General features: G+C 39.3%; 1 protein-coding gene across 2 annotated transcripts in view; it reads left to right on the forward strand.

Moving 5' to 3' along the window:
* Window positions 1-23922, forward strand: part of bcl11ba (BAF chromatin remodeling complex subunit BCL11B a) — a 39011-nt gene extending 15089 nt beyond the window's left edge. The window contains exons 3-4 of one of the 2 annotated variants that reach the window (XM_017431679.1): window positions 19160-21025; window positions 22906-23922. In XM_017431679.1, coding sequence (XP_017287168.1) covers window positions 19160-21025; window positions 22906-23015 — 1976 coding nt within the window. In that variant the 3' untranslated portion in view covers window positions 23016-23922. Of the gene's footprint in view, window positions 1-19159; window positions 22337-22905 lie in introns of those variants that run through there. The other variant, XM_017431677.3, reaches the window with a different exon arrangement.
* Window positions 23923-23928: the final 6 nt, after the last annotated feature.

The raw sequence follows: 23928 nt of genomic DNA on the forward strand, positions 1-23928 counted from the left end.
CCACCCCCACCCCCCAAAATGCCTCCATCCCCTGCATCTCAGGTTCATTACTCTGCTGCACAGCCATTAGCCACTTTCCTAATCACACAGTTTACACACACACGGACCAGCCCATGTACGCACTGACACACACACACACACAGCTAGCCAGCAGCACTAGCCAGTGCTAATCCGCTAACTAGACTAAAACACACAGGCATCCCTCCAGTCTGAACTGAGTGAGCAGACTTGTCATCCATCTCGATGGCTGGAGCTGCGAGTATTTGTCAAGAGGCTCGACGAAACCCTCATTTGCATAATGACTTTGTAGTTCTGCATTAATAAAATTTGCATATGAAGCCGTGTTAATTACTCCTGATCAGCCTTTTTTGCATTCATGCATGGTAATTTTCGGCGACTTGCAAAATTGATGTCCTGGCGTCAGTGATGAGATTGGTGGAGGAGGAGGTGGTGTGTGTGTGTGTGTGTGTGTGTGTGTGGAGGATGAAGACGAGTGGGAATGATGAAGGTGAGGCCTGTGGAGGGGTGGGGGTGGGGGGGAAGGGAGAGGGGGTGTTTGTGGCTTTATCAAAAATGGCAGATTGGTGTGGTTTGTTTTTCAGGCGGCAGCTCGGTTTCTTCCCGTAACTTTTATGAAATCTCCTTTATTTGTCGAGAAAGAAGAGAAAAGCTTTTCAGTAAAATCCAGTCCTAATTTTATCATGCAACACACACACACACACACACAGAGTCAGAGGCTGGCTGGCAGCCATTTGTGACTCTATTGTTTACTCTCAGTTCTTCATTTCAAACAGCAGACTTCTCAGACTGTTCTTCCCGGGTTTGATGACGATGGAACGCATTCACAGCTTTTTTTTTGTTTGTTTTTTTGAAGATTTTTGCCTCTGATATGAATCTGATTTCACTTAATTCTTCTGTGAAAGTGAAAGGAGCAGATTTCTTTTTAGTTTTTGTGATGCAACACTAATATTTACAGTGTCATATAAATCCAGACTTGATGCCCACCTTTCTATATTTTATAAATTCAGTTTCTAAAATAAAAATTAGGCGAAGGAATTTAAATGCATTTTTTTGGAGCACAAACTCATCTGATGCTAAATCTTTTTCTGGAGCAGTTAGTTTCTGTTTGGTTGCTCCTGAATTCAGTTATTTGTTGGATTTTATGCTTCATTTAGTGTATTTTAGTGGTTTTTTATGTTTAAGCAAAATGAAGAACAAAAATAGGAGGTTTTTGGTTTTCGATTCTGTGGTTGGAGCAGCAATAAAGTCACAGGATCGTCTCCTGGCCCGGGGTCTCTCTCTGTGCCGTTTACACGTTTTCTCACACGATGGCTGCTGTAGTCAGGCACCAGCTCCCCCGTGTCCTGGAAAAGGAAAAGCGAGTACAAGAAAATGGATGGATGCAAAAAAATAAAAGCCAGAAACCATCAGTAGCACGGAGAGTCTGGGGCAGCAGCCAAAAACACATCAGCACGATGGAAATGAACCACAGCCTCAGATAAAAAGTTTTAATGTGGTGATCCTGAATATTCCTGCTTTTTATTATGACAGACTTTTAGTTGGGGTGGAAAGAACTGAAGTCCTGACAGCAGCGATGGCTGTTTTCTGGTCCAATATGTTCAGAGGTTTGCTCAGTTTGAACAAAAACAGTAGCAGTATGTTTATGAAAGGCATATTCTGGTGAAATTAATACTTTTTAAATTCAGTTATTAACACATTATAAGATTTCTCAATGTTTTCTAAAAGTAAAACAAAAGAATCCTTCAAATTAAACCTGCCTAAAGAAAATCAACCAGTTTACTCTGTCAGAGCTGAGATGAGCCAAGAGGAATAAACGATCAGAATAAAATATAAGATTGTTGGGTTTAGTTGCACAGAGATCACATCAGGTTTGTTTGTGAACACGAAGCAGGTCAGGCAGGTAAACAACTGAAAAGGTGACAGAAAGGAGGCGACACGGGCTGCACGCAATGCTAAACCTCCGTCTGCAACTGCTTCCAGTTGCTTCTGATGAGATTTTAGGTCACAGGCCCTCTAGAGAAGCCTGCACCAGCATCCACAGAGAATGGCATTCAGCTGCATTGTGAAATGTGTGTTTCTGCAGCTTCCAGTTTACTGCATGTGTGCACTTGCTATTATTAGGATTTGCATGTGTGTTTACACTGCAGATTTCCTGCAGAAAACTTTGTCTTTTTGTGTTTATGCTGCTTTGTTTTGGAATGAAAGTTGGCAAAACATCTTTGCATTTCTGGCAGCCATTCCATCTGTAATATAAGTAATAATTCAGAATATTTCTTAAACAGATAAATGGAAACAATTGTAAGCATTAAATGATCTGCTCTTTTCTTATAAATATATATTAAACTGTAGATGTGTACACACTAAGGTGGATAAGAAACAGAGGTGAGAATATTTTATTATCTTATAAAACATGCATAAAAAATGAAAATCTGAACTCAAGGTAAACTAAGTTGTTTCCAGACCTCTGAGCTGGACCTGATGGTCCTCATTAAAAGAAATATGTGAGTGGAACAGGGCAATGGTTCCCAGGCTGATGGTCAGGACCCCCACAGGGCGCTGCAAGACAAAACTGGGGGGGGGGTTGCTAAATGATTAACAGAAGAGGAAAACATATTTGTGCTACATAAGCTTGTTTAATCACGTTTTTTTTTCTCCCCAGTAAATTACAGAGCGATATCGCCCTCACAGGTTTTTAAAAAAAGAATTATGCTTCTGGTTATGCAGCAAAGAATCAAGGGGGACACTTAAAGAAGACATTAAAATTTAAACATGACAAAATATGAGTAGGAGTTGAAGGTGTGTCTTCAAAGCCTCTGAATGGAGTAAAATAAATACGTTAGTTTACTGATAACCAGCTTAAAGGAACACTAATGATAAAGATTATGAAAATAAACAAATTAAGCATAAAAAAACACACTTAAGGGGGTTTTTCATTGGGCTGTGATTAGTTAGTCAGGGTTATAAGACGTCAGCAGCTCCGTCACTGTGTTCAGTGATGTGGTGGGACATATGCTTCTCTAAAGACGGTTGGATTAAAAAAAGACTAACTGCTAAAGCAGGAAGCTTAAGACTAAAAGTTAAGGAGAAAGAATAAAACAACAACACAAGGCCAACAGATTACTTACTAACCGATGACTAGCTGAAGATTGACGAAGTTACTGACTGGTTTCAAATCAGGATGACAATCAGCTGATCGGAGTCAGGTGTGATGGCGGTGCAGAAAGTGAAACCTACAAATCATAAAACAAAGAAAACACAACAAGAATTCAACAAAGATAAACAGAAAGAGGAGATAAACTGACTTTCAGTTTGCCATAAAACAAATGTGTCACTCTGGTCATTGATGGTTTTCTCTCCAGCAGCTCTTTGATTTATATTTTTTTGCCTGTATATCTCCTTCCTTTCAGCTATGTCGCAGCACCGAGTGCAAACTCTGAATTCCCCCCTGAAGTCTCTGAGCCTTCCTGTGGCAGATTTCTCCCTGCTGAGTCTCAGATGACGCTGGGCTTTGTCTTGTCTCCTCCTGCTACAACAGCCTGCTCCTTCTCTGCAGCTTTGAGGATCTGAGTGTGTCGTCTATCACCCTCACACTGCTGGCTTTCACTGCAGCTCCGCACATTTGGTTTTATATCCACGAGGGGTGGAAAAAGTGGGAGTTAAGCCAGACACAACACCTATGATAAAAGTAACACAAACAGACCCTGCCTAGCGTTTTATGGCGATGCATCAACAGATTTTTCTGCTAAACGGAGAATGATATAGATAATTTGACAGCTTTGTTGCTGCAGCAGTTCGCTCCGGCCACGCAGACAGGGAGCGATTACCGAGTGTTTGCGACTCCTGACTGCCCCTCTCCTCTACGATAGTCTGCGGGCGTTTAGTACCGGCCAAATCACCACTTAACAAAAGCTAATTTCTCACTTGGTTAAACTGGGAGGGATTAGGGGCTCAGTGTTGGCGCAATCCATGTTTGGTGAAGAGTGAGGGATGGAAGAATGTTAGGAAAGGATTTAAACCTCAATTACAAGGGACTGAGGGCTTTTGTGTGTCCATGGCGAAGGTGGGACGTTGAGCTTTAGTGACTTTGCTGGAAATGTTTGCTGCCTCGTTGTGTGTGTGTGCAGAGGAGTGTGTGTGTGGATGTTCATATGCAGCTGAGGGTGACATAGCCTGACAAATACATGTTGATCCCCTTGTTTGGGAGGGTTTAAATCTCTCCAGTTACTATTCGGCTATACAACACACAACCAAAGCGCAGAAGAGTAATTTAAACCATTCTTGTTGGTTTTTGTAACAGCAAATAGCTCACTGTCGGTTTCTGCAAGTTTCCATAATTAAAACCCTCTGAACATATTTTATTATCCTCAGCTGGAGTAAGCAACATTTTCTACCAAATCAACCCACAAAGTCTAAAAACATAAACTAAAATCAAGGCAAATTCTTTATTAAATCAGTGAAGCAGATAGAAATATGAACTCTTAACTTTAATCTAAAGGCTGACAGATAACTTTATTATATTTACAGATTAGACTTAAAACATGTGCATCATTTCTTGTTTTCTGCCTTTTCTTTTCCACAATTTTCTTTGCCTTTTTTATATTTTTGCAGATTGATTATTCCATCTCAGAATAGATATAATTTTCCTTTTTTAAGAACAAAATATCTGCTGCTGGAAAAATTAAACAGTCGGTTACAACAAGCCTCAAACAAGCTCAGCTTTGTTACCAGATAAGTTACAAAAAACTGTTTTGATTTGTTTCTTTTGCCATCTGATTGTTTAATAAAACAGCAGATGAATAAATATTCAGTTTACGTTTGCTTCAGCAGGTTAAATATATTGTTTCTCATCATCTCTTTACAAACTGTACTTTTCTTTTACATGTCTTATCATCTTTACATGGCCATCTTCTGGACAAAAATGGTAAAATAATTCAACAAAGCCATTAGACAATTAGAATATTCAGTTTTTGGTAATATCTTGGCTTATTGTATAAAGAACTCGGTAATAAACGGCTGATGGGGACGTTTGGATGTTTGTTTTAAGTCTAAAGCCTTCAAATGTCTTAAAGCATTAATAACAAAATACTTTTTGTTAATGAATCTGTTTGAAACAACATTTACAAACACCTTACTGAGACTGCAAAGGCGCACCTCCTTCACGTTTGTGTTAAATGTGTTTTTCTGATAATACTTAATTATTTTAGGAAACCTTCAGCATGTTTTTCCATCTCATTCAAACACCTGCAGAAACTCAGCAGAAGCCCTCAAATCCCCTAGCATTTCCATTCATTGCTGACAGCCCTGATTCTCTAATAGTTTTACTTTTCAGCAGTTTTTCGTGGTCCTTGCTCACGTTTGGTGTGAATCTTTGTGACCGGTGCAAAAGCAGAAGTTTGTCAAAACTTCTGTGGGGAAGCAGAGAGGGATAAAGAGGGAAAAGATCCCCCCTGAACATGAAACTCTTTGGTTTTGTATCAAAGCTTCGCCTCGCCCCTGCTGACACCTCTGAATTATTCACTTAGAGAAAAAGATAAACAAAGCTTGCTGGCCACAGTTGTTCTATTGATTTCTCTGGGCAACATCACAGATAACAAAAAGAGGGCTGCAGGAGAGGAGCCTGGATGTTCCCGTCTGTTTTTTTCTTTTTTCATCTTTAAATAAATCAATATCATGTGTAGTTTTTCTCCTGAGAAAGCAGAAAGTGTCTTGTTTCCCAGGACAAGTAGTAATAATTTCAGATGATAGTTTTATTAAATGTTGTTTAGGCTGCGAGGGGAGTGTCTGTCTGAGGGCCCTCTCATGTGGGAACAGTTTTTCTACCTGTTGGTGAGACAAAAAAAAAAACTGAAACTGCCCCATTATCCGCTGGGATCATTTACAATGCAGAGCAAGGCTCGGGGCTGGCAGAGTAAACAATACTGGCTGAAGGCCAGAAACTGGCAGGCACCCCGTCTGATGAAAAACACTCAGGCCCTCGCGCTCTTTGTCTTTCTTCACTGAGAAAGCTGAACACGGAGTTTCACGATGAAAGTTGCTTTCACAGCGACACAGTTTTACAGTATGTTGTGTCAAAGATTCTGTCTGCACGTTTTTTTTTTTTTTCCTGCCTCTGTGAGTCCACTTGTAGGCTCACAAATAAAAAGGCATTCCTGAGAGAAAATTGCAGGTTGGCGGGTGCAGGATTTTCTCACCAGAGGGTTTCTCCTGTTTTTCCTCTCTCTGCCTCGCAGCGTGATGCTGGATCATCTCAGTGCAGCAGTGTATGAATGACCACCCATGCAGGCGTTTACAATGACTACAGGACACATTTCATAAAGTGGGACCAACCAACAGCAGGCCTCAGAACCTCTGAGGACTTCCTGACATGGTTTTTTGAGTCCCATGGCACCATCTGCTTGGCAGTAGTGAGGAGTTTCTCTGGCTGGGGAAATCAGATCAGTGAATTCACTACAACAGCTGGAGGAAGCTCTCAAATACACAGAAAGCAGCTCCTGCAGTGACCCAAATGTTCACTTCTTGAATCATACGAGAGTCTGGCTGACCAGCGTTTTGTCGTTCTGTCTACATGTGTGAAAAAGGGAGTTATTTCCTGGCAGGTACATTTCATGAAGCTCGTTTGACTGGAAATACAACTCAATTCCTCAGCTCCTTAAAATCATTTTACAAATCATTTTTCACCCTATCCTTTCCTTTGTAGTCCTTCTTTCTCCAGGATTGATCCCAAAATCGGACTAGAAATGGCTATAATTTTGTTGACATGATAGCTTTGAATTTAAGCTGTTTTACTAATCCAATTTATTAAGGAATCAGTGAAATGAACAGTAAAATGTCTGACTCATTAGTTTTAAAAATATGCATGAACCTGTAACATGGCGTGCAGATGGATAACATTTTACAATAAAAATGCTTCATGATGTTGTTTTTAGTTTCTAAAAATACTTTTTAACTCCCTGTAATTCAATCATTAAAACAGGTCCAGATTATCCACTGGTGTGATAGTGTTGCATCATTTCCAATTAGCCGGCAGCTGTGTCTAATCTTTCCCCAAATTCGGTTTTATAAGTTTGGTTTCCATGGAAACATTTTTGAATTGGTAGGTTTTAAAACATAGCCGGAATGCTTTGTTTTGATTGTCCGCTCACTGAGCCTTTTTGGAGCTTCCATGTGGTGCCCATGAAGAGTCTAACGGTCCTTTCAGAAAATCAGTGGAAAACCTTAAGGTTTTTGGACAATTGTTCTCAGATTTGGACCAGAACTTGGTCAGACATCCGGCTGTGGTCTTATTGGGTTTTTGGACTAATAGCTTCCAACTCCAGCCATCTACAGGCATCTGCTTATAGAAAGAAAATCAGTTTTCAGTGGGTTCAAACATCTGGAAGTCAGTCTAAGAAACATTTAGACCCATTTTGACTGTTTGGGAGGGAAATGTAGCGAGTTAGTTTTCAGTAGAGACCAAAACCAAACATTTATTGCAAAAGAACAGGTCTCAGGTTAGAGTTATAGGACAATTTTCCTTGAAAAAACTAAAAAGATTATTGTGACTTACAACTTTTTTTTACATTTACTTTACTTTACATTTTAATCAAACAGACAGGTTTCTAACAAACCAACATGTTAGTCCCAGTCATATTCATCTTTTTTTTTATTAAAGTGTTTTTTGAATTATGTACTGTGCAGAAAAGGGCTTTACAGACATTTTAAAGTGGGAGAAATGATGTACGAATGAGAACAAAGGTATAATCAACATAAATGATTCTTTAAATTAGGTTTAATTTAACTCTTGACATTTATGTAGACCACTTTAAGCTGCATGAATCATGTGAACACTGTATAAGTCAGTATGAGCACCATTTGCTTTGGTTCAGTATATATTCCCTTACAGTGACTCGGCTGCCTTTTCCTGCAGACATTCAGGCCTTATAAGGTTCTGCTGCACAGATCTGTCCCCTCATCTTTTTTCTCCATCCCTCCATCCCTGCCCTCCCCTCACCCATCTCTGGTCTGGATCTCCTCGACCTGCCCCACGTCTAAATGCAGTTGCTGTATAAACAAGTCAAGTCTGACCAAAACTCTCAGGCCCCAGGCTTCAGTCTTCTCCCCTGCTTCACCCTAAACTGAAACTGCATCAACAAAAACATCCTCAAACCAAACTTACTGTCAGATTTCCATTTCGCTAAACATCAGATGTGTTTTAACTGATCTCAGGTGCACAAAACTATCAAGATTTGTCTTTTTTATAAGATGCATGTCCATTAATTTGCTCTAAATCAGTCCAAGCGGGAGAATCTTCCGACATTCATGTGTAATAAAATAGCAGCTGAAGGTTACGTTCACCTGTAAGATCTCCACTTTGCTCTGAAAGCTGGAAAGGTGAAGCAGATCAGAGGGCATGATGTTGAATTCATAAAGCTGTCTGCTTCAGTAAAGAAGAGCAGGTGAGCCGTGCAGGAACAGCACAGACGCAGAGAGATTTTCCTTTTGATGCCTCTGTCAGACAAAGCTGTAATATGTCTTATTCAGACAGGAGAGGCTCTGCTACATCACAGTCTTGGACGGAGCTCTGGCTTGCGTGTTTCAGGAGACTCCCACTTGGCTGAGTGCGTCTTGGAATAGCTTTGTGTTTGGGGAGGGAGGGGGGGGATTTGGATCGGACGGGTGACGGGGAGACAAGTGCGGGATCCAAAAATGTGCTGGACCACCATCTCCGTCACATCAAGCTCATGGCAGAGTTTCTCTATTGTGGCGAGGCCAACTCTCCACCTGACAAGATGTCGATGACTTAACCTGAGCAGACAAAAACACGGAGGATTGTGTCGAAAAACAGAGGATCTGCCTCAGTTTTAAACTAAAAACATGTATATTTATGGTGTTGTTTTCACTCAGGAACCTGAACGCATTAATCTGGAAGCAAATCTCTGCAAACAATTTGTTCAAATTGTTCTTGGAAGCAGTTAAGGGTTAAAAAAAATTTACTTTTCGTGCACATTACTGGAGTTGGGATCCAGTTTTGTCTCATTTTTATCCCAGTGTTTGAAAAGTGATTCAATTTGTATCAAAAGCCTTGAGACGTTTTTACACTTGCTTACTAAAAATGTTCCGTTTATAGAAACTGAAACTTAGACAAACACAAAGAATGTGAAAATTAACCAGTTCTTACCGTGTCATGGACGTGCATGTGCACAACAGGATTGGTAGAGCAAGTTAAATATATATATAACAATATTTGTAAAATTGCTACAGCTGTTAGCTATATTTGAGGTATGGGTTGGTTAAGATTCTCACACTTTTCGAGTTGGATTTTTGAATTTTAGGAGCATTTCAGTTGATTTTTTAAATTTTTTTTACTTGGAACTCAGACATTCGACCTTGCAGGCACAAATGGGATGCAGGATTAGTGTACAAATATTATTCTGGTGCTGTTTAGAAGTGTTGTTTTTTTTCATTAGCAGCACCTGCTGTTCAGGAGGGGAACTGCAGCAAAAATAAAATAGCACCAGTCTGAAAGTGTGCTTCACACAGACTCATTTTCCAGAAAGTTTAACTTCTGTTTTACTATTTAAAATACAGAAACTGCATTTTGCTCTTCACTGCTGAGTTACTGAGAATGTTAAACACATCTGCTGTCTGTTTGTTAATTGTGATTAAGTTTTATAAAAGTGTCATGTAATTCTAAAACAGGACTTGTTTTTGAGCAATCATTTCTTAACGCAGGAAACAGCATGTCTTAGTTACTGACAGCATAATAGTGCATTGACTTTTTATTTAAAACTCATACTGAATCACATTGAAATGTGAATAAATGCTGGTTTTTGCAGCTCATGTATTCTTTTCCAGCTTCTCTGCGATGGATGGCGCACTAAAACGAAGAGCTCAAAGTAGAATCTAATCTAACAGTTTTTAATTCATAGTCCTACTCAGTTAGCAATGCTTATGCAACTGTTAAAACCTTTTTATTAAAGGGGACATCCATCAAATATTAGCTCAGTTTAATGCAGGGGAACCAGTTCTGATGTTGATAATAGTATTTAACTTCATCTCATCAAAGCTGTTGATGGGACTGAGCTGAAATGTCTTTGCAGCCCTTTTAACTCTAGAATAAAACCAGTTTTATACAGAGCACACATAATGGTGATTCAGTTTAGGTCAAATGCCATCATTTTAAAAGTTTTGGGTCTTTCCGGCATCGAGATGAGCCAGCTGTGGCACATTTGTTGTTTGCATTGTGGTTCTCAGTGAAACATGTTCGAGTTGTGTTGGTTTTGTTGCGTTAAAGTTAACTGTGTAATGCAGACAGACAGAATGACAGATGAGAGGAGGTGAAGTATTTCAGCTACTTTAGAAATAACACATCAGCTGAGACCTGATGAAGTGCAACAAAAGGCTCTTTAACTGTCACATCAGCCTCAGTAACAGGAACATTTCATCAGCAGACACGTTCAGAGTGACACGTATCAGCTGTGACCTCAGTGGTGTGTGTGTGTGTGTGTGTGTGTGTGCAGGATTATAAAGACTGCCACGGCTCTTCCTGCCACTCAGACATTTCATACATGCTCCCCAGGTGCAGCGGTGCAGGCCAGTGTGTGGGATTAGCTGGTATGCTCTGGCACTCTCCTCTTGTAATCCTTCTAATTTGTTAACAGGAAACAGAGTCAGCGACACACACACACACAGCAGTTTGTTTTGGATTCTGCTCATTTTGACTCGGCGTGAGGGACGGAGGATCTCTGCCCTCGTCTTCCTCTTTCAGCTGCTGCTCGACTCCTCTAATGAGCTAAATTCAGTCTAATTTGGTTCAACTTTCTTTTCAGATTCACACCATATAACCTTTCTTTTCTTGTCAGGAGTGCAGGGCTTGTCCACACACTCGTGCACACACCTTGTACACTAATAATCCTTTGCTGGCTGGATAACACGAAGGGCGACGAAAGAGTAAAATTACAGAGTCTGAATAAAAACTTTGAAGAGGAGGGGGATGTTTATCAGCTGCACTGAGAGTTAAATTCCTGGGAATTATGCATCTAATCGTCTAATTTTGGGACTTTTTTCAAACTTCTGAAGTGATGTTACATATTTCTGACCAGACAAAGCAAATATACAAACCAAATATATTTAAAACAAATCTATATTTACCACCTAAGGATGATGATTAACTTTAACAATCAACAAATACAATCAAAACAATTAAAAAGTTGCATTCTTTGATGAAATCCTGCATTAAAAGCCAAAGTTTTAAACCAAGATCTGTGTCGGGGATGACTCTCAGCTACTACCCTCCAAATTTTAAATAAGTGTCTATAAGTTACAGCCATTTTTGTGTTTCCTTGTTTCCTTTGGCTGTGGTGGCCATGTTGAATTGGGTTGACTCCAAACGTTAACAAGTTGTAGACGTACGTTTATTATTTTCTGTGTGTTTTATTAAAATTTTTCCGCTGATTCCTGAGATGTTTTGCCAACGGGCAAATAAACGCTGGCCTGTACATGACTGAAAATCTTTTCTGGCAGCAGGTATGGAAAAAAAAAACAGCATTTTTAGTGACACATATACCAACAATCTAATTTAGTAAAACTTTCTTCAACATATTTCAGATTGCTGAGCAGTTTGTAGGTAAACTTTTATCCTGAGGGATTTCACAGTAATTGTTTGGAGTAATCAAAGAGTAACTAAACATGCTTTTTTTGTGCTACCATTATCATATTTGTATTAGGACTGAGTGAATTGGACAATTGTAGTAATCTACAAGTAGAAAATGACACTTTTATGTATTTTTCATTGTGTTCACAGACCTATAATGCAGTGATCCATTAAAGAAATTATGCATTTACTTCTTAGTTTCCTTTACGCCATGATGAGGAGTTTTGGAACATTCTCACAGGATTAAATGTTCTTATTTTTGAATAAACTTTATTCATAGAGCACATTTAAAACAACCCAAGTTGACCAAAATACAAAACCACAAAACAATTAAAACAAAAAGGCATAAAAAAAAAAAAAAAAAAACCTGTTCAGAAGCTGTAAGAGATCTAGAATTTGAGCAGATAATTAATCAGGTGCAGGGCCATGCAAAGCTTTAAAAACAAATAAAAGAACCTTAAAATTATTTCTGTATTTAGCAGGAGCCCGTCCCAGTTGTCTGTTCAAACAACCTTAAAGTAATTTCAAACTTTCCAATGTGTTTTTTTAGTGAAATAAACCTGCTGGATGAGAGCACAGGCTGACAGTAAATCACTGGAGGTTTTTCGGGGTTTGCCTTTTGGTTTTTGTCCAGCAGCATCTGTGTGGATCTGAGCTCAGAGATGACTCACATCTCCCACCAGGACCTTCAGAGTCTGGTCATCTGAAGCTCTGAGAGGACAACGATGAATCCTGCTGTCGGAGCCAAAGATCTTCAGGAGATTTAATTAAAGCTGCTGCTACTGTATGTGGTCCTGTAGTCATTTTAGTTGCGAGCTATTAAATGTAATTCAAACAAGCGTTAGGCGACTTTAAAAGGCTCCACTCGAACCACTTCATTCAAAAGTAACAGACTGCTTAAAGAGAACGTGGCGCCGAGCGAGCTCTGCTTTTGAAATGATCTCATTAGGTGGAGAGACACATGAAATAAACACCTCTTAATTCCACACAAGCAGCAACAAGGTTGGGCGCTCTTGTGCTCGCTGTGAGCGGGATGCATACGAGTGCGTGGATTTCCACAGAAACGCTGATGAGCGGTCACCATGCAGGGGTGTGACAGCGAAGCAACATGCTAAACGATACGGAGAGAAACTCTGCTTTTCTATTTTACTAAAACCTGCACAAGTTACACTATAAGAGAACAGAAATGCAGAAACAAAAAACCTAGAATAATGTTTAAAGCTTTAATGACTTAAACAACAGCAACAAATGGCATTCCAGCTTGTTCTGCGCTGAATTTGACCTCAATATCTGCAAAATTATAAAGTTATAGCCATTTCTGACTGTGGTAGTTATCTGTAATAAGGTTAGCTCCAAATGCTTTTCCTGAAAAATGAATAAAGTCCATCCATTGGTTCACGAACAGGGCTGACTTCAGTTAATGCCAAAAGTTTGAAGCAAAGGTTTTCTTTAATGCGAAGCATTTTAAGTATGTGTTAAGGATAACTTTCAGCTACCACCACACCAGGTTTTCACTCAATATCTGTAAAATTGACTGAGATATATCCGTTTCTGTTTCGTAAGTTCAGTTAGTTGTGGCAGCCATCTTGAATCAGGGTGACTCCAAATGCTAATCACTTATAAATGCATATCCAGTGATTACTTTCTGAAAGGTTAATTAAAATCCATCCAGTGGTTTATGAGATTTTTGCCTTTTTGCTAACGGACAGACACACACGGGATCTGTGTAATATCTGGACGGCGCTGTGCAGAGACTCGCTGCATTAATCGCACACTTTCCCCTGTAATTGTACATATTTGACTCCTTCTCTCTTTCCTCCCTCCTTCATGTGTAATAGCTGTGATTTAATTTAGCTATTTAACCTGTAATTCTAGCAATATTTATTGAGGACCGAGGGGGAGAAAATTGGGCCATTAGCCGCCCCAGATGAATACACTGTGATGAAAATGAACGCCACTAACTGCCAGTTGACCTCTGCACCTTTGCTTTTCTAGTCTCTCTTCCATTTTTTTATTAGCAGCAGCAGCAGTAATTACGGCAAATTGAATTATAGCGAAAACTGGAATCAGTGGGTAATGAGAGTTTTATTCTGTGTGAAAGTGACGAAGGGAGGAGGAGTTTCACCTGCAGCCAGGAGAGGTGGATGAGAGCCAGGTTGGAAGCTTTATGGTTACACACTTTCATTGGTTTTGACAGCTGACTTTATTGTGAGGGGGGAAATTTTGTGTAAAAATAACAGCAGAACTCACATTTTTCTTTTTTTTTAATCTAAATGTAGGCAGAGATCCCAAAGAGAAACCACACTCAGAGGCTGTCAGCTGTTTATTACTCCTTATTTTCATGTGATAACTCCTGTTTGCCAAATGTGCTCGCTGTATGCATGCGTGTTTACTGATCCTCTCCTGCTACTTGTGATTTAGAGATATTTATGAGCGTTTTTCCTCGTTTTCCCTTCATGCAGACCATTTAATGAACCCACAGAAGGAAGAAAAAAGGGGCCAATAGGAACCAAACAATACAAAGAGAAATATCTGGCAAAACAACGCAGCTAATTTTTCTTTATTTATGAGTAGTTTTAAGTGACTTTGCATTATTTATTTGAAATCCAAGAATATGTTAGAATTAGTGGTGGTATTTTAAATAACATGAGGGAAACAGGTCGCACATTAACGTGCATGCTCTGCACATAAAACTACCTGCTCACGTCTGCAGCTCCTCAGTTATTATTATTTCCTTTTTGCAAAAATAACATCAAGTCTTTCTCTGTCAGATGTGAAAAGCTGACCTAAAATATTGTATTTTTATACCTACAGCTTTGTAGAAACGTGCATTTTTTACATCCATTTTTGCAGAATTAGAAACTCGTGCATAAAGTTATCACCTGCAGCCAAAAGTGAAGGCAGAGCGTTTATATTTTTGCCCTTTCTCTGTGTGTGTGTGTGTGTGTGTGTGTGTGTGTGTGTTTGTTTGTCTGACCCATTAACAAAACATCTCATGACCCACTGGACTGATTTTAATGACACTCAGCAAGTAATTACTGAGCAAACATCTTCGACCGCTTTAACTTTAGAGTCACCCAAATTCAAGATGGCCACCACAGCTACTTTTACTTTGCTCAACACATACTCGGAGGATTACCACATCTTGCTAAATGTGGCTGTGGCGGCCATCTTGATTTAAAATGTTAGCTCTCTTTTTTTTGTTTTAATGAAAAGAGACATTAAGCTCCCGCCTTCAGACAAATTTACAAGCAGATATTCTCCGAAACATGTTAAAAAAAGGAAAGTTCACATCAGAGACATGAGAATGAAAGTAGCAGCAGACAAGAAGCAGAAATTTTTCCTGAAAGTGAAACTCAAAAAAATCAGCTCTGGGTTCAGGGCAAAGGTCACAGAGATGCAACAAAAAGTGGCACAAAAGCCATAAAAGCTCTCATAAGACACAACACTTAGATTTTATGTTTTCTACTCTTATTTTGATTTTGAAGAAACAAATTTGTTAAATAGTGTTTAAATCATACCTTTAATTGGTGCACATGAATTATTAGTAGCACCCTGAGTTGTAAAGATGATGAAAAGTGTGATTACTTTAAGGTAATCCTCCTTTTTTCAGTTCCACGTTCTCATATCAAGCCTGAACTGCTTCAAAGCTTGTTCCCTCTCAGTCTGAAATGTAGACACGTTGTGTGTTCTCCTTTGTGTTGTTGGAAAAGACACATTTCTGTGTTTTATGCACGTGCATCTACCTCCGGGCGTTGTGTTACGGCGGCTTTCGTGTTTGACTTTCTTCAAAGCGACATTAAATCTGATTTCATGTTTTTATTTGATCTGATTTTTACCACACATCGTCGTTAACAAACGTCGATCACGTGCCTCACTCTGTGCTTCATTAACTAACTTTGTTTTTGAAGAAACCGTCATCAGTTTTAACGAACGGCTTGTAGAACCAGATCAGATCAGTGGAGCTGACCAATCAGACACTGAGCATCCTCCACAGATTCATATATTTACAAAAAACAAACTGAATGGAACAATTTACCTTAATGAAAAGAAGAAATATCAGTTCAATGGTTCTTATCTGCATTCTTCTCAAATAAGTGCTCTAAAAAGTCAGATTTTTCTCTGCAGGCGTCGATGCAAAGAAGACAAATTTTGTTTTTCCTCATATTTTCACTTATTGCAGCCTTGCTGTCAGTTGAGGCTCCTCTGCAAACTAAACAAGATGTAAAACATTGCTAAAGTCTGTGTTGATGTTTCTGCACAAAACAACTATCCTTCAATCATTTCTCACAGTGCACTTTATCTGCTTTCACTTCCTGCACGTCCCAATAACTTAGTTTTGCAGTCAAAAGGAGGCAGATATATAAAAAAACAAACACCTAGAATTAATTTCCAAACACTTAAATGCATTTAGAGCTAAAGTTTTATATGACACAGATATTTGCCGCCTAAGTAATTTTTATTTTATTTGTTTAATCTACAACCAAAATCAACAAGGTTCTGACTAACCTTTTAAAATTTAAATTAATGTTATGAAAAAAGAAGTCATAGGTTTACATTAAGATTGCACTGTGTTGTGTTTATTTATACTGTATTAATTGTCTTACATGCTTTTATTTTTTCCTGTTTTAAAACATGACAGATTTTGTATATTTATTAGTGACATTTTATCGTAAAGATTTCTGATTTTATGGGTCATTAGTGATGTAATTTGCCTTGGGCTCCACGAGATTTAATCAGCTGATGTAAAATAAAACTTATCAATAAAACAAAAGAAGTTAAAAGCACAAATGGGCCCCTTTATAAAGGATTTATTAATGTTTCATAGATAGGTTATTTATGAGTTTTTAAACATTTTGTAAAGCATGAACAATCATTTATAAAACACTTTTCATAAGCAGGCTCATTATTATTAGTTGCTCAGTTTACCTTTTCAACTAAATCAGCTTTTTCTTTGACAAACCAAAACTTTGTATCTTCAAATTCTCGTCTAAGTTGGGTTAAAATTTAAAAAAGTGGAGCCAAATAGCGAGCCTGTTTCAATGTTTGAACAATATCTTATAAATGATTATTTAATGCTTTATTTAGTCTTTACATTCTCATGAATAACCAATTCATAAAGCATTAATAAATCCTTTTAAAGTGACCCTCATTAGAGGTAGTGATCTGTTTCCCTTCAAAATAAAAGTATCTCATTTGATTAATAATTCTTATCCCAAACGTAGACAGGCTCAGTGTTCGAGGAGAGCATAAGATGGAAAAATATGGCACAATATGTCTGGAATACAGTGAGAATGCAGCAAACAGAACATGTTTCGGGATCGTTTAGCCTGCAAGCTTTAATGTTTCTATAAAACGATGTCGGTGAACTCGTGTCACCCTTACAGACAGTGTAAATACTCATACAGCAGCGTGTGTGTGTGTGTGTGTGTGTGTGAGAGAGAATGTAACGCTCAGGGAGAGGAGGAAAGGAATGGAAGTGTTTCCTTCTTCATTCCATAAAACCCGGAGCTCTGCGTTCGACCAAATAAAGTGATGAGCGGCTCCTTCGCTTTCCCTGTTTTTTCATATGGAAATAGGAAATAATGGGGTGATTAAATAGAGTCGTATATTAAAGTACAGCTGACATTAGAATTAGCATAATGTGCTCTCGCCTCAGGCTGCATACTTTATTTGCCATCTGCGTTAGACTCCCTTCCCCCGGGAGGGCGCTCGCACACACACACACACACACACACACACATGCACCCCTTCTTTCTCTCACTCACACACACAAACAGACACACACTTTCCCCAAACAAAAAGCATGACCCACTCCTTTCAGTGTGACCAGAGAGGAATAGCTTCTCAGTGCATTATCTCACTGACTGAAGCACACACACTCTCTCTCCTCTCTCTCTCTCTCTCTCTCTCTCTCTCTCTCTCTCTCTCTCACACACACACACACACACACACACACACACAGACTTTATCGAGCAGACGAGAAGTTTGGAGGAAAACGGAGGCAGGAACAGAGGGAGTGAATGTTTCTGTTTTTGGAGTGTTAAGATTCAACACTGAAACAGCTTGTGATTGTGAGAAACATGCAGACAAAAGCTGAGACATGGGGAGCTGTTATTTTCCTTGTACGCATGTGTGTGTGTGAATGTCCGCTATAATTAAGTCAAAAAGCTTTACAGGACTGTGGAGGAGAACAGCTGTTCCACCTCCTCGCTGCTCCTCCTTAATGCAAACACACTCGAGTCTGCGACGAAGTGCAAGATTTACTCATGAATTATTCATATTTTTATTTATTTATTATTAAATTAATTAATAAATCATTAAATACACATTTCACTTATGGTCTTCAATGAAAATATCTGTTTTTTTCACAGTTTGATTTAACTGCATTGTTTTTGCATTATTTTTAGGGCATATTTACATATAAAATAACACATCTTTTATAGCTATTTATTTTCAAAATGAATACATTTTGTATAGACGTATTTGTCAGTACACACACTGTGCAGACACACACAAAATAAAACAATTAGAGCAGCTTGTGTTTTGCACGCTATCTGAAATTAGAGTACTAGGTCAAGAAAATGAGCTTTCATTGAATAAATACAAGAGAAAACAAGAGCACAATTAGCATGATCTCTGTGCGTGTTTGTTCTTTGGGTGAAGTGTGTGTGTGTGGTAGGGAGGGTGCATACATGTGTGTGTGTGTGTGTGTGTGTGTGTGTGTGTGTGTGTGTGGTGGGGGGCTATGAGTCATACAGTATCAGTGTAGTTATAACATTAAAGCAGCTGCATTATTTCTCCAAAGATTGTCTAAAAATCAGGTTATTGCTATTAATTCTATGACTGTTTTTCTTTTTTAAAAATGACAGATTTGTTAAGTTTTTGAAAACTGAACAGACAATGTGCAAATGTTTGAGCTTAAATCACTTATGATGCTTTGAAGAGTGGCGTTCAAATTAATAATTTATGTTTCCATACCAGATTATTGTTATGCAAGATGCTCCCTGCTGGTGTCACTCACCGGTTTAAGTGATCTGAGATGGTTAATGTTGGAAAATATTGTTTGAATAGGACAGAATGGAAATAAACTGAATTCTGCATTATTGCAGCTACTGTAATAATGCAGACTTTAAACAGCAATAGAATCACTTTGCCTGAAGTGAGAGATTGAGCACCTCCTAACATGTGAATTCATCTAAAATGTTGGCCAATCCAGTGTGAAAATGCACTTGTCACAAGTGTGATAAGTACATCACTTTTATGTGACAACATGATGAGAAAAAGTCTTCCCAGCTACTGGGAGTATTAGGCAGAATGTAAAGCACTTATCATGTCATGTTTCCTCAGAACTGAGAAAAGTTTACACACTGCAAATGAGCTGTTAATAATAAATATAATTTTAATCCTGATAAAGTGATATTTATTAATTTTACATGATATATCCCTGAAATGAGTCGGTGTGTGAATATTTTTTTGTTTTGTTTTGTTTTGTTTTGTCTGCAGGTGGCAGAGATGAGCCCTCTAACTACATATGTACCACCTGTAAGCAGCCGTTCCCCAGCGCCTGGTTTCTGCTGCAGCATGCCCAGAACACCCACGGCATTCGCATCTATCTGGAGGCCAACCCCTCCAGCTCAGCCCTCACCCCTCGACTCACCATGCCTCCACCGATGGGCAGTGACTCCATCCCTCAGTCTCCTCTAACCAGCTTTCTGGGGGACAACAATCCGTTTCATCTACTGAGGATGACGGGACCTTTGCTTCGAGAACCACCCCCAGGTTTCGTGGAAAACCGTCTCCCCAACACCCCGCCGTTTGTCAGTCCGCCTCCCCGCCATCACCTGGACCCCCATCGACTGGAACGCCTTAGTGCAGAGGAAATGGGCCTCATCTCCCAGCACCCGAGTGCCTTCGAGAGGGTGATGCGGCTAACACCGATGGCCATAGAGTCCCAGTCCATGGACTTTTCCAGGCGGTTACGTGAGCTGGCAGGGAACACTAACAGCACCACACCACCACTCTCACCCAGCAGACCCAGCCCTATGCACCGACTACTAAACCCCAATCCTTTTCAACAAGGGCCTAAATCGCCCTTTCTAAGTACCCCTCCCCTGCCGCCAATGCCCCCAAACAGCACCACCCCTCCCCAGACACAGAATAAAGTCAAGTCCTGTGAGTTCTGCGGTAAGACATTCAAGTTTCAGAGCAACTTGGTGGTGCATCGGCGCAGCCATACTGGGGAAAAACCATACAAGTGCCAGCTGTGTGATCATGCCTGTTCCCAGGCCAGCAAGCTGAAGCGCCACATGAAGACCCACATGCACAAAGCTGGATCCATGACAGGGCGCTCAGATGATGGACTTTCCACCACAAGCTCCCCTGAACCGGGAACTAGTGACGTCACTGGCGAGGGCATTAAAAATCGCGATGGGGATTTCCAGGGGGAAGGCAATGAGGAAGAGGAGGAGGAGGAGGAAGAGGAAGAGCTTGAGAATGAGAGCCGACCAGAATCGAACTTCAGCATGGAGTCTGAGTTTTACCGTAACAGAGAGAATGGTACGAAGCCTCCTTCAGAAGAGAAGTCGGCTCTTGCCCTTGAGAAGATGGTGGACAGTGGGGCACTCAACTCCATACAGCAGTACAATAACTTGATAGTTGACAATCGTAAAAGAATGCCCTTCTCTAAGAGGGGCTTAGATGGCCAGCGGGACACTGGAGATGAGGATTCAGTTGCTGGGGAGATGAACCACCACCAGCAGGAGGAGCGGACAACCATTAATGGCCGGAACTGTGGCTCCGGTGACTCTTTCTCAGGCCTCTTCCCCCGAAAGCCCACCCCCATCACCAGCCCCGCTTTGTCCAACTCCTCCAACAAGAGGATCAAGATCGAGAAGGACTTGGACATTCCCCAGGCTCCCCACATCCCTTCTGAGAACGTGTACTCCCAGTGGTTGGTGGGCTACGCTGCCTCACGACACTTCATCAAAGACCCTTTCTTAGGCTTCACTGACTCCAGACAATCGCCCTTTGCCACCTCCTCTGAGCACTCATCCGAGAACGGCAGCTTGCGGTTCTCAACGCCTCCGGGAGACCTTCTGGACGGCGGACTCTCCGGCCGCAGCGGAACCGCCAGCGGGGGCAGCACACCTCACCTAGGCGGAGGTCCCGGCCCGGGTCGACCAAGCTCCAAGGACGGGAGGAGGTGTGACACCTGCGAATTCTGTGGCAAGGTGTTTAAAAACTGCAGCAACCTGACGGTGCACCGACGCAGTCACACAGGAGAACGGCCCTACAAGTGTGAGCTGTGCAACTATGCATGCGCTCAGAGCTCCAAGCTCACCCGCCACATGAAGACACATGGCCAGCTCGGTAAGGAAGTCTACCGCTGTGACATTTGCCAAATGCCCTTTAGTGTGTACAGCACTCTGGAAAAACACATGAAAAAGTGGCATGGAGAACATTTGATGACCAGTGAAGTCAAAATTGAACAAGCAGAGAGAGCCTAAGGTGAATTTACAAGCTCTGCACAATTCTTGGACTAAAAATAAAAATAAATACATAAAAATAAGGGGATATCTGGATACTTTTATATTAATTTTGGGTTAGTTTTGTGTTTTTGATTAAAAAAAAACTGCCAACTGAGAACAAAAAGTAAAAAACAGAGATTTTAACAACTGAAGCTGTCAAAACTGCCTCATTTGGCATTCATTTTTAAACAATCAGTCTGTTGAGTTATAACATTTGTGGAGCCTATAACTGTGCAATAATTTCTGTATTTATTGGATTTTGTATTTTGGCATGTGCAGGTACGTTTTTATTAAGTATTTTCTTTATTGTTTACGTTCGTTCTGCTTTTTTTTTTTTTTAATTCACATGATATCCTGAGAGTACTTTAGAGGACAAATATCCATTTCAGGTTTTAATTTTGGTCAGTGCTTGTAGGAAACTTGTATATTAAGATAATTGTTTAGTGTCTTGAAAAGATGCTGAGTTCAATCTTCAATTTGAAAGTTAATGGAGAATGCGAGAATTAATTTATTTTGTGTGAGGACGATATGCGAACAACAATCCTTTGGCATTGTAGCATGAAATGACTCTAAAACATGTCAATATAATTGGAGATGTAGCACCGAGTGTCATAACTAACGATAAATGTTTAATGAAAGAGGATCCCAAGATTCATAAACCCCATCTCCTCCTGAGAACATCCAAACCAGACAGAAACATTTTGTTTAAGACCGCTGCTGGTACCGAGTGCCAAACGTCCACAACGCTACAACAACCATCTCATGTTTCTTCTCCTTTCCACACCATATCCTCTTACGTTTAAACACTCTGCATTATATATTTTGCATGAAACCACCTGATGTTTAAGTTTTATTATTTATTAGCGTAAAGCTACGATGAGTCTGCACGGAGAGATTCAGGACAAAAACACAGCGAGAGCACAGAAACATCTCAGGGTAAAAAAAAACAAAAAAAACCTACTATGCTTTGTTTTATTTCTCTTTAACCGCTCTTTCCTTTATTGTTCTTTGATAAAATAAGTTTTAAAACAGTTCCATTTCATCATACTGCGTTAAAAAGGAGCTTCTGAATTATCTGCCAAGGTTTTATCCTAATTATGTAAAAATAAATAAAAAACAAACCAACATACATGGAGGTAGATTGCTAAAATTATTTACAAAGACAGGAAAAATAATGTAAAATGCAAAGTTTCATTATTAGTTAGTTCTAACAAATGTTTCCTCTCTTTCAGCTCAAAATAAACTATTTTGATCCAAACATACGACATGATGACATCCTACCAGCTGTTACTTTTACCCCTGTAACCCTTTTTTATGTTATTATCTCCACAAACAAACAAAAAAACACATTTTTGTTGCTGCTGTGCTTTACTCGCCCTCGTTTTGCTAGAAGAGGAGTGCATTAGGAATACTTTTTTCCACTTTCCATATATTTTCTTCTTTCTATTAATTTTAAAGTTTGTGCTGAATGTCAGTTTCTGTAACATTTAGCCACCCACAAGGGGAAGTAAAAGTTATTAGCATAGTGGAAAGAAAAGTGGTTACAGAGTGTGGTTACAAAAATGTGTTTAATTTTGATAACTTGCATCAGTTTCTGCGTGTTCATGTTTTTTTTTTTTCTTGTGTTAAAACCTTCCGACTTCATGCAGACAGATTGAATTTGAACTCTGACAGTTCTGAACCAAACCGGCACTTTACGATTTCTCCATCTGTCGTTTACAGACGTAAAAGCAGACCTGACATCAGGACAGCAAGGGGTGTGGAGCTTGGGATCTCCTGAGGCTGAAGTGCCAGGATTATTAGGCCGAGCTTTCCCAAAGTTGGCACTATAAACATTTAATGAATTAATTAATAAGGAGAGTAATTATTTATTTGGGACGGTTTCTGTATTGCCATTCAATTTGACATGAGTGTGCCTTAAATTATGATCTTCCTATTTATTGTCTCAGACAAACACTTTTTATGAAGCATCAAATTGAAGATTAAAATAAAAATGCAAAAAATTCACTTTAATGTGTAATTTGACACCTGAACAGAATAAATAAAAAAACGAGTTTATGTTTAGGATTACCCAGCACAATATTAAAGTGTCTGTGTGTGTATATATGTATGCATATGTACATATAAAGGCACAAACCTTTATATATAAATATATAGAGATCTATATCAAACTCCACACTCATAAGGACACAACATCAGGAAAGTCCAGGATTAAACAAAACCTTTCAAAATATCAAGGAAGAGAAAAAAATAACTAAACAAAACAGGAAAATCAGATACTAGAAAATATTTTAGTGCACTCTGTCTTAAATAAGTTTACAGTATTAATACAAGTACAAGGGTAAAAATAATACTTGTGTTTCTGTGCGTTCATTTTTTTTAAGTTTGCTTCAAAACGTCTGTTGAATGCCAAATTGGCACTGTGTACATTCATTTTATTTAATTCTTTTTTTTTTATTTTATTTTGCTGGATTTTTTTTTGGTGACAGGTTTTAGTATAAATATATATATAAATATATAAATATATATGACATTTTTCTGGTTCACTGTAAAAGTATAACAGTATTTGCAATATTGAAGAATGCCAGGGCATTTTACAAAAATATAAAAAAAAAATGCTGTTCCTTTTTCTAAATCTTTTATTTTACAGTCCAATTTCAATTGTGGGTCTCTAAAACTGTTTTTGTCAATGTAAACTGTAAAAGTCTTAAGTTTTAGTAACTTTTCTTCTGGCTTGGGTGTAAT

This window comes from Kryptolebias marmoratus, linkage group LG10, assembly GCF_001649575.2.
Source record: "Kryptolebias marmoratus isolate JLee-2015 linkage group LG10, ASM164957v2, whole genome shotgun sequence".
Classification (NCBI taxonomy): domain Eukaryota; kingdom Metazoa; phylum Chordata; class Actinopteri; order Cyprinodontiformes; family Rivulidae; genus Kryptolebias; species Kryptolebias marmoratus.